The 16,646-nt window shown below is 30.6% G+C and overlaps 1 protein-coding gene across 5 annotated transcripts in view; it reads right to left on the bottom strand.

The window, feature by feature from the left end:
• Nucleotides 1–16,646, bottom strand: part of LOC117174337 (solute carrier family 41 member 1-like) — a 91,033-nt gene that overhangs the window by 21,374 nt on the left and 53,013 nt on the right. The window contains exon 1 of one of the 5 annotated variants that reach the window (XM_033363371.1): nucleotides 4,101–4,296. The exons of the other annotated variants lie outside the window; for them this stretch is intronic. Coding sequence (XP_033219262.1) covers nucleotides 4,101–4,198 — 98 coding nt within the window. The 5' untranslated portion in view covers nucleotides 4,199–4,296. Of the gene's footprint in view, nucleotides 1–4,100; nucleotides 4,297–16,646 lie in introns of those variants that run through there. 5 annotated transcript variants of the gene reach the window in all.

Below are 16,646 nucleotides of genomic sequence, written 5' to 3'. Positions count from 1 at the left end.
ACATGGGTGCATCATTACACTCCCGAGTCCAAGATGGCGAGTAAAGAATGGCGAAGGAAAGACGAAGCCGGTCCTGTGAAAGCCAAAGCCCGTCTCTCAGCCGGTAGGGTCCTCGCGACCGTCTTTTTCGACTACAGAGGAGTGTTGCTCATTGATTTCCTACATGATCGACGTACGGTTAACGCTGCCTACTACTGCCAGCTGTTGGAGGCAGCAAAAGCCGCTTACAGAAGCAAAAGACGCGGTAACCCCATCAGAAACGTCATACTTCTTCATGACAATGCCAGGCAACATACGGCGGGTGAAACGAAACAAAAACTGGAGAATATGCATTGGAAAACCCTTGAGCATCCTCCATACAGCCCAGATTTGTTACCCTGTGACTATCATTTGTTTGCGCCCATGAAAGATGCACTTGGAGGATTGCGATTTGACAACGATCAAGATTTTGAGGAATTCTTGCGCAATTGGTTGATGACTCGACCTCAAAGTTTCTACGAGCAAGGAATTAACAAGCTTCCAAACCGCTGGAAAAAATGTGTAGAGCGTGAAGGAGACTATGTAGAAAAATAATCAATAGTATTTTTGTATTGTTTTATAAATAAATATTAAAAAAGAATTCCGGTTAGTATTTGATTCACCCTCGTAAATTAAGATTCAATAAAATTTGTTTTTATCGACACTGAAATTCAAATCTAATGACAGAATTCTTAGAAACTTAAGGATTTACACTTCACGAATTAATTGAAGAATTTAAAATTCACACATGAAAATATTTTTATTTAAAATCAATAAAGACCGAATTAAAAAAAGGGGATAAAAAAGAAGACGACTTCTAAATTCCCTTCCTTCTTTTTTTCTCAACTTTCTTTCATGTCGAAAGGGGCCATCCATAAATTACGTAACGCAATTTCCCGACCATTTTGACCCCCCCCCCTTATGTAACGCTTTTTCCGACTTTTCCCTGTAGTTTTTCGCCATTGTGTAACATTGCGCTGGACCCCCCCCCCCTATGAAGTGTTACGTAATTTATGGATGGCCCCAAACCGACGAGGAAACCAAAATGTTATACCCATGACGTCTGGTCGAATGTATGTAAAATGATATCTATAATGATTTTCCTAAAATATGATTTATATGTGTGAAATTTGTGAATACAATTTTTTTTTATCAAACAAATTTCTAAAAAAGACTAAATTTTGGTTTTAAAGCCAAAAATTAAGATTCTTTGATAAATTAACAAATGTGCTGATGAAAAAATCAATTTTCTAAGATATAATATTGTATAATTTTCACAATTTTCTTCTTTTAATTCGGACTCTGGTAATGTCGTTTGTATAGGAAAAATTCCTGTATTCTTTATCTGTTTTTTCATTTTACCAATGAGCCCAATCCTTAATTTCCGAAGTAATAATAGTTTTTTTTAAACTGTAGAAATATTTCCATTTACAAAAATGTAACGATGGAACATTTAGGGTTTCTGCTAATATAATTTTTAAAAGTAATTTTCACTGATTTCATTTTCTAAGATAATAATATTGCTTGCTTTGATAATAATTTAATAAAAAATGCTCATATGATTCTATAACGTTGTACCGTGATTCTTGTCGTTTAAATCTCTCGGCTTTGCAATAAATTCAGCAAAATTTATAAGGGTTAAAGGAAAATTGAAATAATTATAAGTAAAATTTGTAGAGAATTTAATTCAAACCAATTTCAAGGTGTAACAATTATGAGTATGGTAAATGCACGAGTAATCGTTAGCTTATGCCAAATTGGAAATAAAAAATGCTTGTAATTGTATTTAAAACGTAATTATTATTTTCACAAAGGGTTAAGTGATTGAAGCAGATATAGAAAAACTTAATTTTGATCACTTAATATCATATTTGATTGGAGTTAATTTTTATTCACAGCTAAATTTCAAATTATGCAAATGCGTTATTTATCGTCAGGCACGTAAAAAAGTATTGATACAAGACAAAAATACTAATTTGATACAAGGATATTTAAACTTACCCAAAATTACACTTTTTATTACATGCTGTAAGAGCGATTCTTGTTATACAAAAATACTGGGCCATCTGACGATAACTAAATACAGTGACGATTACCAGTGCATCTACTTTATCCTTTTTACTGTGAGTGAAAGTTTAATTTTAAATAATACTAGAACTATAGTAAATATTTATTTAATTTCGATCTGAATGCTACGGTAAGACTGTCGATTTAATATAATTTTGAATATATTTAAAAAATGACAAGTTTCTCATAAGTTGGATTGAAAATTTGTAAAAAAGAATCAGCGAGTTAATGTAAATATCGGATAGTTATTGACTCTACCCTACCATGTTTAATGAAGAGGCAGTAAATGATATGATGATGTATTAAATATTCTTAATTTAGGAAAGAGCGAATCAAAAATTGAAACTTATTTTAAAATGTCATATGTAATTCTTTAAATGTATAGTTGTACATTACGTTGACTCTTACTACTGAAACTTTGAGAGGAAGCATCAGTAGTGTAACTTAAGTGTTTTTAAAATAAATTATGAAGTTCACCCTGATAAACTTTCTTTTATACTAATTTCGTTGTAAAAATTTGTGAAATTATTTTTTCATCAACATGCGAAATTTTAAACAAAGTGGAAATGGGGGATTATTCAAAATTGGTTGTTGTAAAATCAATAACTTTTTGTTGTAAATTTATTATAGATTTGTTTTTAAGCAAGTCAATAAGTCATAAGAAGATATTAAACGGAAAATATAGGCTTTATACTTTCCCCACGTTTATACACATAGACCCATTTACCTTTTTTTTGCATAGTTTGACTCGAAAATGGAATGTTTAATTTTAATAAAATTTTACACAATTAAAACAAAAACTATTTGTCTTATCTAAAAAAAGTTTCTCTCGAAAAGGGAATTTTTTTTTTAACCAAATTTCTCACGATTAAAATAATATTTTTTTTCTTAACATTTTTTTCATATCACGGTCATTTAGCTCAAATTTTCAATTTTGGATTTTTCATTAGATTTTTTTATGAGTATGTAAATCCACAATTATTGGCCGCAAAGAAGGCCGGTTAATGAAATTTTGACCTCTATTTTTGAGTCCTAAAGAATTTTTTCGAAGCACAATGCAATTCCATAATGCTTTCGAAAGTTGTCGTGCCTACAGACGTTTACTTCTACAAAAGTACAAACTAACAGGCAACCTCGTAAAAATACTTTTTCCTCACTCAGGGAGTCAAAAAGTGGAGATTTGATGGAAACTGGCAATGTCAAATTTTATATAAAAATTCTCGTTAAGGTGAGAATGTAAAAATATAAACTGAGAAAAAACTTTAATAGAAAAAAATTAATATCAAATTGTCAGATGTCACGAAATCTGAAATTGATACATTCTCGCGTATTTTCCAGATATCCCAGATGACGTCGCTCGGAAGCGATCGATGACACGTGTTTTCTGATTGCATTCATTTTCTCATTCTCAATAAATCTAAACTAAAATAACGTGTCTCTTTAAGGTTTCAAAATTATGAGTTCATATACCAATCGAAGAAGATTACATTAAAGCTCTCTCTAAAGATTTTCATATTATGCAAAAAACGACCCTTAAGAGAAGAAAAAGTGCTTTAAAAGTTTCGTATTCGTTCCCAGAAAAAGTCATAGGAATTTTAAGAACTTTTTGAAAATTTCAAAAATTTCAGTCAATTCCTTGATGAATGAAAATTAAATGATTTTAGACAATTTGGGATGCCAATAGTTTGCTGTGAAAATAATTTTAAAAAATAAATCGAAGAGCGTCAATATCTCGCATTCATCAAAGATATGTTTGAAAATATTTGTTACGTTAGTATTAATATTGGCCACTGGAAAAATGTTTATGGCCCTTAAATAGGTCGAAAACTTTAAGGGTAGTGACTCGACCCAATGAGAAGTGAATCGCTGCAACTACCTATGACCTTAATACATTTCTCATTAATTCATGGTTTGTGAAAAACTTCCCACCAATTTACGAAATTAATTTCATATATGTATACTCAGTTTATTTCAATAAAAAATAAAAAATATGGGACCACGTGTTTGAACCTTACCTATTTTCTTCCTGATTTAAAATCAAAGGTGTTATCAAATCCAATTTTAAAGATTCATGATTGCTTTGGGTTTCTTCGAGGAGAGCGTTTTGAGACATTCTGGGCCAAAAAAGGACGTTCTGGATATTTTTGCCGGTGGTGATTTTGGAACAAGGTGTTAACCCGTGTCCAACATTGATGACCCGTAGGCCGCGCAGGTGGCCGTTTTAGTTCAAAGGTTACATCGCGACTGATTCGAATAGTCTATGATATGGTTTTCTCCTTTAGACGGCTTGTAGGAGGTTTCGCTATGGGGCAGGCGCGAGTTTATCGATTCGCACGATACACAAGGAAAACGAAGACCTTAATATTTTCATCTCTCATTTCGCCTGGATCTTTTTGTGGACAGTGTTTTCTTTTATTCTGCGTTGACAAAATGTCCCAAAGATACCTGATACTATTGTTTTCAGGATTCGTTTTTATTTCGAAGTCGGTTTAATTTGAGACTCACGTTTTCTGTGTAGTTTCGTTTCATATAAACAAACTCCCGTTCTGACATACCCTCGCAAATGACGGTTTGGAAACCCCACCGGCCACGCGGAAATTAATATACTGACTTGGATCTAAAACTTTTTATTTCAATAAATTGAACTCATTTTAAATATATAATTTATTTCTAGCGTAATTAGATCAACGTGAAATTCAATATTGTTTTATTGTTGAAAATAAGTGTTGCACATTTATTTAAGTCTTACACTAAAAATGGTGTGTCTCATTGATTTCAAATGATTAAAAAAATGTATTTTATAGTAACATAATAATATTTTTATTAATAGGGGATTTCACGCAGTGGAAAATCCCTTACACAGCGAGACACATTGTTTATGTTTTAGATATACCGTGTGGGAAATTGTCGTGGCAGTCTTGAATTATGCTGAAGCCAGTACAGTTTTTATCACATCTGTCTATTCACGGAATGCTGGTCTGGCGCTATATTGGCGCTGTCTAGATATTCTACTTGTTGCCCTCAAATTTTCAGCTCTCGAGTCCCATTTTCGGTACTGTGCATGAGTTCGTTACGAATTTGAATATATGAGGAAAGTCTAAAATTTAGTTCGTTTTGACATAAGAAAAAATTATTGAAGTGAATGCAAAAATAAAGATTTTACCCTCACAGCATGAGATATCGGCGGGTTATTCCATTTATCTCCCAAGATATCCTGGGAATATCCCAGAAGATCTTAAGGATATTGCGAATAATATCACGTAGTCCGGAAATCCCGTTATCCCTGAAATATTCCAAGGATATCTCAGAATATCCTGAGTGTGCGAAAACTGTAGCGTAATAATAAGTGACGCCTTAACAAAAGTCAACAATTTCTTGAATATTCGTGCTGGATTATAATCTATTCTCATTTATGTTCTGTAAACCAACGTGGTACATATTATGATTTGATTATTTTTTAACATAAAAACTGATTTTGCCGTTATACTGATAGTGAAAAGTGTGAAAAGTGAAAATTGTGCGCAACTTCAAATTTGCAGTTACATTAACAGCCAACTTTTGAATTTTCGGAAATTGGCTTGTTACATTCTTATCTCAATTAGAAGGTATTGGATGTATGTATGTGAAAAATGACTTTTGCGGATTCCAGTAAATGTCGACGTGTTGGAGCCCCCTGAACCTAAAAAAGTAGCTTTTACGTCCGTGTCTGTCTGTTGTCGTTGTTGTTTTCGTCGTTGTCGTTGTTATATTCGTCGTTGTCGCCTTTGAACACGATAACTTTCGACCAAATGATCGATTTGAATTGCGCTAAGCGACAATTTATAATTGTGTAAAAAAGAAATGTCGAGTTTTTGGATACAAATTCAAATAATCAGAGCATTTTCCAAAAGTTTTGATACCGTTTGCCTTAAGATACAAATTTTTGTGTTCAGCTATTCGTAGTACTCAGTATGGTGAATAATTTATCCTCATGACTTTTGCCGATAAAGTGAAAATGATCAGTTATAGCATTTTCGAAATAAAATAAAATAAACGAAATTGAACATTTTAAGCCAAATAACGCATGATGTGAAGAAAAGTAAAGAAAAGAAAAAAGTTTATTTTTTGAAAGCCCTAAATGATTATTATAACAAATTTTGGAATTTTCTTGAAAAATCGAAAAATTAAATTTTGATCGCACAAAAATTAATAAAAAATCATAATTCAATTTTGCGGTCGTCTGGAAGATACGAAAAAATATAAAAACACAAAAATTGTGGACCCAAAAAAGATCTACAAATTTCTTTATCAATCACTTTTTGATTTGACGCGCAATTTTTGGTACAATAACATTTTTAATGACAAAATTGTTTTTAACTTAGATCTGGGAATTTATTTTTAACTTTTATTGCTCATGAAACACGTAATGTACATTTACTAATCTTCAGTTTTCGTTGATTTAACTTTTAATTTTAAATGTCCTATGCAAAAATGTGGGGGACGTACAATGAGCGAGCGCGAAACGCGATATAAATATATTATCGAGCGCGATTTTTATATTGTAAGTAGGCTGGTATTAGTTATGAAAATAATTTACGGTAATAATTTTTTAAATAATTATACAGAGATTGAATAATCTGAAAAAATCGAATATTTGAGATTTGTATAAAGGCTTTTTTTTGTCAAACGAATGTTTGTGCATTTTTATGTTTCAAGCATTCTACATATTTTCATTACAATGCATTTCAGAAATATTGGATTCGATTGCCAAAATTGTGTAAATCCCACACAGGACATTGAGTGGATATTGTACGGGCGGAAATGTCGTTATTCTTGCAATATGCCACGGTTATCCCAGTAGATTTTCGGAATATTTTTCAGAATATTCTATATCCTGTCGAGATATCCTAAGGATACGCCAAAGATGTAATTTTTTGTGAGGGTAACATAAAAGATTTGAGTAAGAAAAAAATGATTTCATATATCACGTAAAAAAAATAATAATAATTTTTGAACTTTTATACAGCTCAATTAGTTAAAGCAACGGAAAAATGTCACAGCAACATGTTATGGAGTTACTTCTAAAATTCGATTACTGTCGCGCATGGTCAAAATTCGTGTGCAATCATTACTTCATTTTTTACGTAAAAAAACTTGTTTTATATTTTTATTTCACTGCAAAAGCGATGTACTAGAGGTTTATTTGATAAAAAATAATTTTATTTATTCATTAATTATTTTTCAACAAGGTGGACAATCTGCCGAGAAACTAGTTGATCCCAACATTACATTTAAGTATAGCCACCGGACAGTCAGTGACTGGAGCGCCACTATAGACTCAACGCGGACTAGACAGAAATAGTACAGCGCCACGAGTTGTTTTCAAACGGAATGGTGAATCAATTGAAGTTTTTCAATCATTTTTAACATTTATGTGCAATCTTGTAAAGTAATTCAATGTTTATTACGATGAATACAAAATTGGTCGAGAGTATAAATGATGGAAATTTCCCAAAGTAGATACAATATTATGTGGTCAGACAAATTCAAAGAAAGGGTTCGTTCAAGTATTACGCAACTATATTCAGGCTATCCCCACTCCCCTCCACACAAGCATTAGTAAGAATTTTTTAGACCCTCAATCACCAATATTACATCATATTTTTCCTATGTCCCGCCCTCCCTTTTTTCTGGAAACAAATTTTTAACCAAAGAGAGAAAATTCATTCTATCTAGTGATGATGTAGAATCTTACACTGAAAGAAATTTTATAATAATACTTGATATTTCAATATTCATAATTGATATAGTCGATTACGATTAAGGGAAATCGTGTAAATATAAAAATTATTGTTAGCGTAATTACGAAACTTTACAAATAGAATGTGAAAACCTAATATCTTTAGAACAAGAATTGGTATATTCAATAGCAAAGATTAATATTTTATGTATTAAAACGCAGAATAAGAAAAGTTGATAGACATATTCAAATAATATAAAAGCAATTATAGGAATAAATAGATTGAGGTACAAAAGTTAATATAAATATTCTACAAATTAATATAGTCAAAGAGAAAGTGGAAGGTAATAAGATATATTTTGATTTTCTGTGATAGACGCTAACAGAAATTGTAAACTTCAGTTAAGGAAATTGCAAAACACTATATCCAAAAATCCGAATGTGGCCTCGCGATATGGATCGGAGAACTTCGTGTTCCCCGCTAAACTGGCCAAGATTCATGTGTGGACACGTGTTTTCCAGTGTTTTGTTTTTGAGACAAGAGTGGTAATAATTGGCTAAAGTATACATTTTTTATGATACTCAACTTACAAAATATAAAAGTTATTAGTTGAAAATTTCAAGGATTTTACCACTCAGGTTTTGAGCATCAGATTACAAAGCATTACTAAAGATTCAAGAAGATTTCAATATATTCTAAAGATTAAAAATATTTAAAAGGATTTTTGAACGTTTTACAAAGAATTATGAACGTTTTACGAAGATTTTATGGATTTGAACGATGGCAAAGAGGAGTGTACATTAGGGTGGTCCAAAATCTTACCTGTTGAAATTTTTTTTTTGATTTGAGAACATGCCACCCCACCCCCATTTCATGTGGTTGCAGGAAAAAAAAATTTCCTCCAAGTTTTAGCCAAATCGGTTAATATTAAGACGTGCCGCAAAGGTCCTGAAAATCCGATAAGATAAACATGGGGAAATTTTGGTTTTCGGAAAAATGGGATTCAGGTTTCTGTATTTACACTTAGCTGGCGGAAGATATTAAGAATTCGTTAAGGAGCCTCTAATCAATCATTTCCATTAAATTACTTAAAATTTTGATACCCCCCCTTGTGGGGCCCCGAAAATGCCCCAAAAACTGAAATTGACATTTTTGCCAAAAATTTACAAATAAATGCTCGGTTTTTCTCTTTTTTGCCATAAATTATTTTTGTAGGTCAAGTGAAATGTTTTCAAGTATTTTTCAATTAATTGACAATGGTTTAAATAATTTATTTTTATTTAAATAATTTTTTTTTATTACTCATTGAAAGGTAGATTTTTTATCTTTGATTGAACAATTGTTCATTTTTGGGATTAATGATCTTTGTTTCAAGCATTTAGTATTTGTATAAACAATTAATTATTATTTAATTGTAAATTTTTCTTAAAAATAGGTATAAATCTCTATTAAAAAAATAGTTAGCTTTTCTGCTTATTATTAAATATCCGCGTCATTTAGATACTAGTACCTTATTTTGTAATAAATTCTTATTTGTTTAAACAAATTTTGTTCATTTATACAATTTTTTTCGAAAATAAATTTTGGATAATTCTATTTTTTGCAATTAATCTGTAAATTGTTCATTTTTGAGAGCAAAATCTTGTGTTTCAATTTCCAGTGACGTTCAAAAAATACAAAGATTTCTAATTCCTTTGAGAATACTAAGAGCTATTCTGCGGTATCAACATAAAAAAACCTACTTTGAGCTTTCAGAGGAAACGAGTGTGTCTACGGGGATGATTTAAAGGAAAAAATTACAAAAATAATTTCAGAACGACAAAATTGAATGTAATTTTTATAGAATGAAGTCTTACTAAAAAAAAACCTTTCATGACCAATGTAAAACATTTTATGAACAAAAAATTAGTTATTTGAAGCATTTGCTTAACGTTTAAATATTTAACAATAAGCGATATACTTAATTGAATTGAGACAAACATCAGATTTTTTAATCACAATTTCTAATAAAATGTTACATTAATATTTAGTAAATTTATGAAACAATACGATAATGGTTTAGACAAAAAAATTTTCTCTTTATAATGACAAATTACCACAATAATTGCAGAAAAAAAGAAATTTCAAAAATTTATTTTCGAAAAAAGTTGTTTAAACAAACAAAATTTATTTAAACAAATAAGAATTGATTACAAAATAAGTTACTAGTATCTAAATGAAGTTGATATTTAATAATGAGCAACAAAGCTAACTAAATTTTTTTTTAACTAGAGTTTTATACCTCTTTTTAAGGAAAAGTTACAATTAAATAATAATAAATAGTTTGAACGAATACTAAATGCTTGAAACAAATATCATTATTTCTAAAAATAATTAATTGTCCAATCAAACATAAAAAATCTACCTTTCAATAAGTACAAAAAAAACTATTTCAATAAAACAAATTGTTTAAGCAATTGTTAATCAGTTGAAAAATACTTAAAACTTGACAAACAAAAATAATTTATGGCAAAGAAGGAAAAACGGAGCATTTATGTATAAATTTTTGGCCAAAATGTCAATTTCAGTTTTTGGGGGCTTTTTTTGGGGAATTTTTGGGGCTCCACATGGGGGGGGGGTGCATCAAAATTTAAAGTAATTTCATGGAAATAATTGATTAGAGACTACCCAACAAATTCTTAATATCTCCCGTAAGCTAAGTTTAAATCCAGAAACCTGAAACCCATTTCTCCGAAAACCAAAATTTCCCCATGTTAATCTCATGGGATTTTCAGGGCCTTTGTAATACGTCTTAATATTAACCGATTTGGCTGAAACTTGGAGGGAATTTTTTTCCGGCAACCTCAGAAAATGGGGAGGGGGTATGTCCTCTATTCGAAAGTCGTTTGTTTGGACCTCCCTAGTGTACATCACTAGTTTAAAAATATTTCACAATAATTTTACAAGGCTTTTAAATATTTCCTAAGATTGAAAGGATTTCAAACACTTTAAAAAGGATACAGCACACCAGATTTGAAAGATTGTTAAACATTTGGAAAATTTAAAAATATTTCACTAAGCTTTCAAAGAATTCGATGATTTGAACGAATAAAAAAACTTCACGAATATTTCAAAAAATTTCACAAAGATTTTGAACATTTCATAAAGATTGCAAGGATTTTGAAGATTTGAAAATGGCGTTTACACCAGATTGTAAAATTTTTACAAAGATTTCGAAAATTTCCAAAAATTGTAAAGCTTTCAAAAGATTTCAAATATTTCATGAATATTTCAAAGACCTTAAACAATCAAATCAGGTTTTAACAAATTTGAGAAGATTTTTCAAGGTTTTAATTGTTTTAAACTAACACGAAAGGTTTCACAAACAAATTTTAAACTAAGCATTCATAAATACGTCATAAAAATTTTACAAAGATTTCAGGTACTTTAAAGATTGTAGAGATTTCAAATATTTTACAAAAATTGAGAATGACTCCAAAAGAATTCATAGAAATTTCAAGATTTCAAAAAGATTTTAAGTACTTCAAGAGATTTCAACGAATTCGCAAAGATTTCAAAGACGACTTGTGTTCGCAAAAAATGAGCGATTATTTTATTTATAGCTCTTTTTTCTTGTAAATGTTTGGCCTTGTAAATGTATAACAATATGCTTGATTTACAAAAAATTTGTATTAAGTTCAGGGCACCCACAATTTTTGTCCTAGCACTGTTACTTGTATTACCAAGCCGAATGTGAGGCGGAAACGAGGTGATTAATAAAAAATGAAAAACCTATAGATATTTTTTAATTTAATTCAATCCCAGTTTTGACCTTATTAAAACAAAATATTTTCCTATTTTTACTTTTAATTTTGAATGTTTCAAAGTCGAGTTATTAAGCATCATGCCGTTTCTCACAACTCTAAGAATTCTCACCATTTAGTATATAAGGAATCTTCAAACCCCTTCTCACATCGTGATTTGCGTGGGATGCGTGTGTTATTTGTATATGTTTGCGTACTATGTATATTAGTGTAAAGGTTAGGTTAGCTACATCAGCGAATGTGTATATTCTACATTGTTATGTGTACAAATACTAATAATTATAATGATAATGTGCGAATTTATGTGCTATAATTGTACAGTGTGAGTTGGTGGAGTGTCACGACGGGTTATACGAACTTTTGTCGTTTTCGTATTTTCGACTGTTACATTTTTTTCGAGTGACTCATAATTTTTAGTATGGTCTTTAGCAAATTTCAGAATCCTCTCTTTCAAAATGTGAAAAAATTATTCCAATCTTTCTAATAATTGACATTATAGTTTTGCTTCAATTTAATGTAGTGAATTTTAAATATCACATTTTCTTTTACAAGTTTTAAAAAACTTATGTTAATTTTCCAAAGTAAATTTTTCATAGATTATTAATAAATACTATACTACTTTTTAATATACATACCCGATTTCCCTAAATCGTAAAAAATTATACTAAATTGTAATATCGATTTTAACGTTTTTTGTAAAATTTCTATGGGTGCAGGTAAGATTTTTCCATCCAGATAGAACTTGGTTGATTTAAATAAAATATGTTTGATTAAAACAAATATTTGTTTGACCCTATATCAAAGAAAGAATTTGTTTAATTAAAAAAAAATTCTGAGCGTAGAGGAAAAAATATTATTTTGTGGGGGTGTGAATGTTATACTTGAAGTAGCAGTTAAATTTAAAACTAATTTTTCTAGATTATGCGATATCTGACGTAATATTTCATTTAACTTTTCTCATTCACAAAATGCTTACGAAATACTTAAACCAACCCGCAAAGCAGTTTCGTTAAGGAAAGTATTTATGTACACCCATATTTAGCTACGAAAAATCTGTTTTAATTTAGAGTGAAAAAACGTCTTGTTTAAAATCGCTTCTCAATTTTTTAAAAACAATGTTCTTTTTCGAATTTTGACAACAAAACTTTAAGAGCATAATAAGTGTAATATTGTTATAATTTCTTTTTTTATTATAACAAAATGTCGTTCTTGATCAACAACAACGTTGTAAAATAATTCAGATGATGTATTTCAACTTTAGTATAATAAAAAATTCTATACTTATGTATCGTTCATTGGTAATAATAACCAATTAGCTTACTGAATAACAATAAAAAATGGTTACCCAGATATTGACGGGAGTGGCAGTTAGTACACTTTAGTCTGCAAGGAAATGTGACAAGGTGTGCGACCGCGGTAACCTTTTCTTAAAACATGTACCACCTATAAATTTTTAATTGAAAATTTAATAGAGAAGTGGAAAACATGCTCCTTTTAATCTGTTTTTAAAATATGTATAAAAGTTGAAGTATCCTATCAGAATAACCCTTATTTTAAAATAAATAAGTGATCATTTTTGGCCACCCCTGATATATTGAAAGATTTTGACGTTAGATTAATCAGAAACTTTTTTTGAAATTAAAAAAAAATTTTAATGTCTATAGGTTTTAAAAATGTTTGCGTTTTTTATGTGTACATTTTTGATGACGAATATATAAAATATAAAATATGAAATTTTGATAAAAAATGAGTCTTTCTAAAAATATGATTGTTTAGGTATTATTATTTGCTATCGAAAACTGTACACATATAGAAATGGAAATAATTTTTGCACACATAGAAAATGTTGCACTTACAGTTAAATAAAGAGATTTCTAGAAGTCACGTGACAATGAAGGGGATAGGGGAGGATTATTATCTATTGTTACGTTAGCATTACAAGGGGTTTGGAAGGGTCTTAAAATCGTCCAAAAAAAGGTTAAGGAATACACGGACTAGCTACGGTTTTGCTACGTTTTTTATTCAAACCTTTTTGCTCTCTAGTCCCCAGTTTTGGCGCTATCTAGGAGTTCGTTATGAATTTGATTCATTCAGATTTTAGCTAGCATCACGATAGAATCACTGTTTGGACTTAAACAAAAATTATAGAGATAAATTTAGAAAATAATAATTTTGGGATAAAAAATTTAGGAAATTAAAATACACAATTACACAAATGCTCAAGCAATAACAATTAATACGCATTTTATTTGTGTTATTAAAGGTATACTTCACAGACCAAAATTCTCTTAAAACAGAGAAAATAGAGTAAAAGCATGTGAGAAAGAACGACTTCTTTTTCCGTTTTTGACCAATTTTCGAGTCTCAACGTCCACTGTTTACTTGTTTAATTGAACTTAACGAGAAAAATGGAAAGTTTTTTCTAAATTAAAGCTTAAAATCTCCGCTTCGAACTGAGAACAAGAATATAATTAAATATTTACTGGTTCTCGAATTATCAGTCAAAATGTGGAAGCGTGCTCAAGACGAAATTCGGATTCTCCAGTGACAGTTGAACTTCTAATACAAGAGATGAAAGACTACGAGCACCAGTCGATCCACCGATTATTGCTTTGGGCACGCTTACACGGTTTTCATGATAATTCAGGAACCATAGTGAATATTTAATTATTTTATTAGTCTCATTTTAAAGAGAGGATTTTAAACTTAAGTTTTGCAAAGTAGTTTTATATTTTCGAATTTACTTCCCCGAAGCATACAGATACTGGAATGAAAAATCTTTCAAACTTAATTTCTCGCTGAGGTATCCATGAAAAAAGAGAGATATGTTCTTAATACGTTTTTTCAGTGAACTCTGGCAAGTACGGTACGTCCCAAACCGTCAAAAAATATGTGAACGTAATTTTTGAACGGTCTCTTACAGCATGACTTACTTAGCCCCATTTTTTGTTGCAACAAAGTTCAAAACCTACGATGCTGATTGTTATTATTATCATTATTTTATTAAGACAAATCCCTTTCGAGGAAGTGTAGCTTACTCGGTTCTAGCCAGGGATCAGGGAGTTCATATGAGAAAAATTATGAATGGAGTTATTGATGGCAGTATAAGGGGGAAGTAGAAATGGATTTTTAGATTAATCTAGAATTCCCCTGGTGCTTATTTAAATAGCACGTTCGTTCCGCAACACTGCTCCAACTCATATAGCTGATCAATCTCTCTAGCAAGCATCTCAGGCGAAGAGCTTCACGCATTCATTATTTAAAGCTCTCGACTCAGGCTCATTATGTTTCAGGGTTTTTCGTTTCAAGCGTCATTCACTCCACTGACACTCTTCATCATGTATTTAATATAAACTATTTGTCGCCACACTTGCCTGTCCTGGAATACCTCTTTAGCTTTCTTTGCGTCCAAACATTTTCTTATGCAAGCTCTTGTGTTTATATGGTTTTTGGAATCTTTTCAGATCATGATATCAGTTAGATAAAATTGACAGTTAAATATGAATATGAAGAAAGGTGAATGAGAGCATCGTCTAGGTCGGGGTCCTGCTCTCGGTTCACACAGGGACATTCGTCAAGTACTTATGTGTGGCTACTTATCCGAGATTCCTTTAGCACAGTCAATTTGGATGTCGGTGTAACAACGTTCACGAGCAAAATGCAAACGTTTAACCGGGTAATCAGAAAAGTGGGCCTCCATAGATGTGACCTAGTCCAGAAGTTACTAGGATACAAATTGCCCTACCCTACCCGACCCAATGTATAATACCGACGCTTGTGGTCACTACCACATTATGCTGCATGCAGACACACAAGTGCATCTACGAGCAGAGCGAGGTACTTTAATGGCGATAAGCTCGAGTTGTAATGTTGTAAAAAGACAAGCTCTCTACGGTGACCCCAATGGATCCCTTCGTGGTCGAAATATCTAGTCAGCTGATGCGAAGCAATAATTTGTTTCATGGCCTTGGCCACATTGCACGATACCAGGTGATAGTGCACACTGCACATTGATTTATAAATACAATATTCATCTATGCTATTTTATATATATATATATATATATATATATATGTGTGTGTGTGTGTGTAAATCAATAAAGTTTCACTTTAAATAGGTTCATTTCTTAAACACTTTTTCTTTATTTTTTTAAATTAACTGCGATTCTTTAAGAAGTCGTAGAAAAATAAAAAGTCCATTAGAATTTCGAATAGGTAGTCCCATTGAACTGTTACGGAAGTACCGGGTATATAAGAAAAATACTTTCTAAAGTATCACCTTTTCCTAAAATTGTATAAAATCCAACTAATGGGACTTCGAAATAAATTGGAATAAATGGAACTTTCCTAAAGTTAATGGTTCAAAATAGTACTGACAAACAAATATCTTTAAATTGTTTTAAAAGTCCAATTAGAGACATAAGTACTAGAAGGGTTCTTCTTAATTTTTGCAAGCCCTGAATAATTGTTAATAAAATAACAGTACAAAAAAGTACCATGTTTTCAAATTTTTTTTTCAAATATTTTCAAATTTTTTACAAGGTCTGATGGGACTGGTGTACCAAAAAAGTAAAGTTTGAATAGAAATAAAGTACTACAAAAAGTTCAAAATATATCACGTTTAGCCAGAGTTTTTTTAGTACAAAGGTACCGCAAATCTCTTCTTTGTATATACTATTTTAAAGAGTAGACTAAACGTTTTTCTTCATTTGGTAAAAATTTGGCAGTGGGTAGTCAAATACTTTCGATCAATAAATTTTTGAATAGCAATAAACTTTGAGTATGTTAAATTAACAACATAAAAATATACGATTTTGCAAGTGAACACATTTTATCTTCCGTGTAAATTTTCATATCTTTGTTTAATATTACAGTATAAGCAATTTAAAAAAAGGTACTTTTCTATGAACATAACATTTTTTGTTAATTTTCTCAACAACTTTGCCTGTCATATTGAAATAAAAAAATACTTATCGAATATTCTTGAGTGTTAAAAAAGACAACAAATATTTTACATGGAAAAAAATCTCGGTGGCTAA

This window comes from Belonocnema kinseyi, chromosome 6 (assembly GCF_010883055.1).
Source record: "Belonocnema kinseyi isolate 2016_QV_RU_SX_M_011 chromosome 6, B_treatae_v1, whole genome shotgun sequence".
Taxonomy (NCBI): domain Eukaryota; kingdom Metazoa; phylum Arthropoda; class Insecta; order Hymenoptera; family Cynipidae; genus Belonocnema; species Belonocnema kinseyi.
Note: the sequence above shows the minus strand (reverse complement) of the source record. Positions and strands in the feature narration are given on the sequence as shown.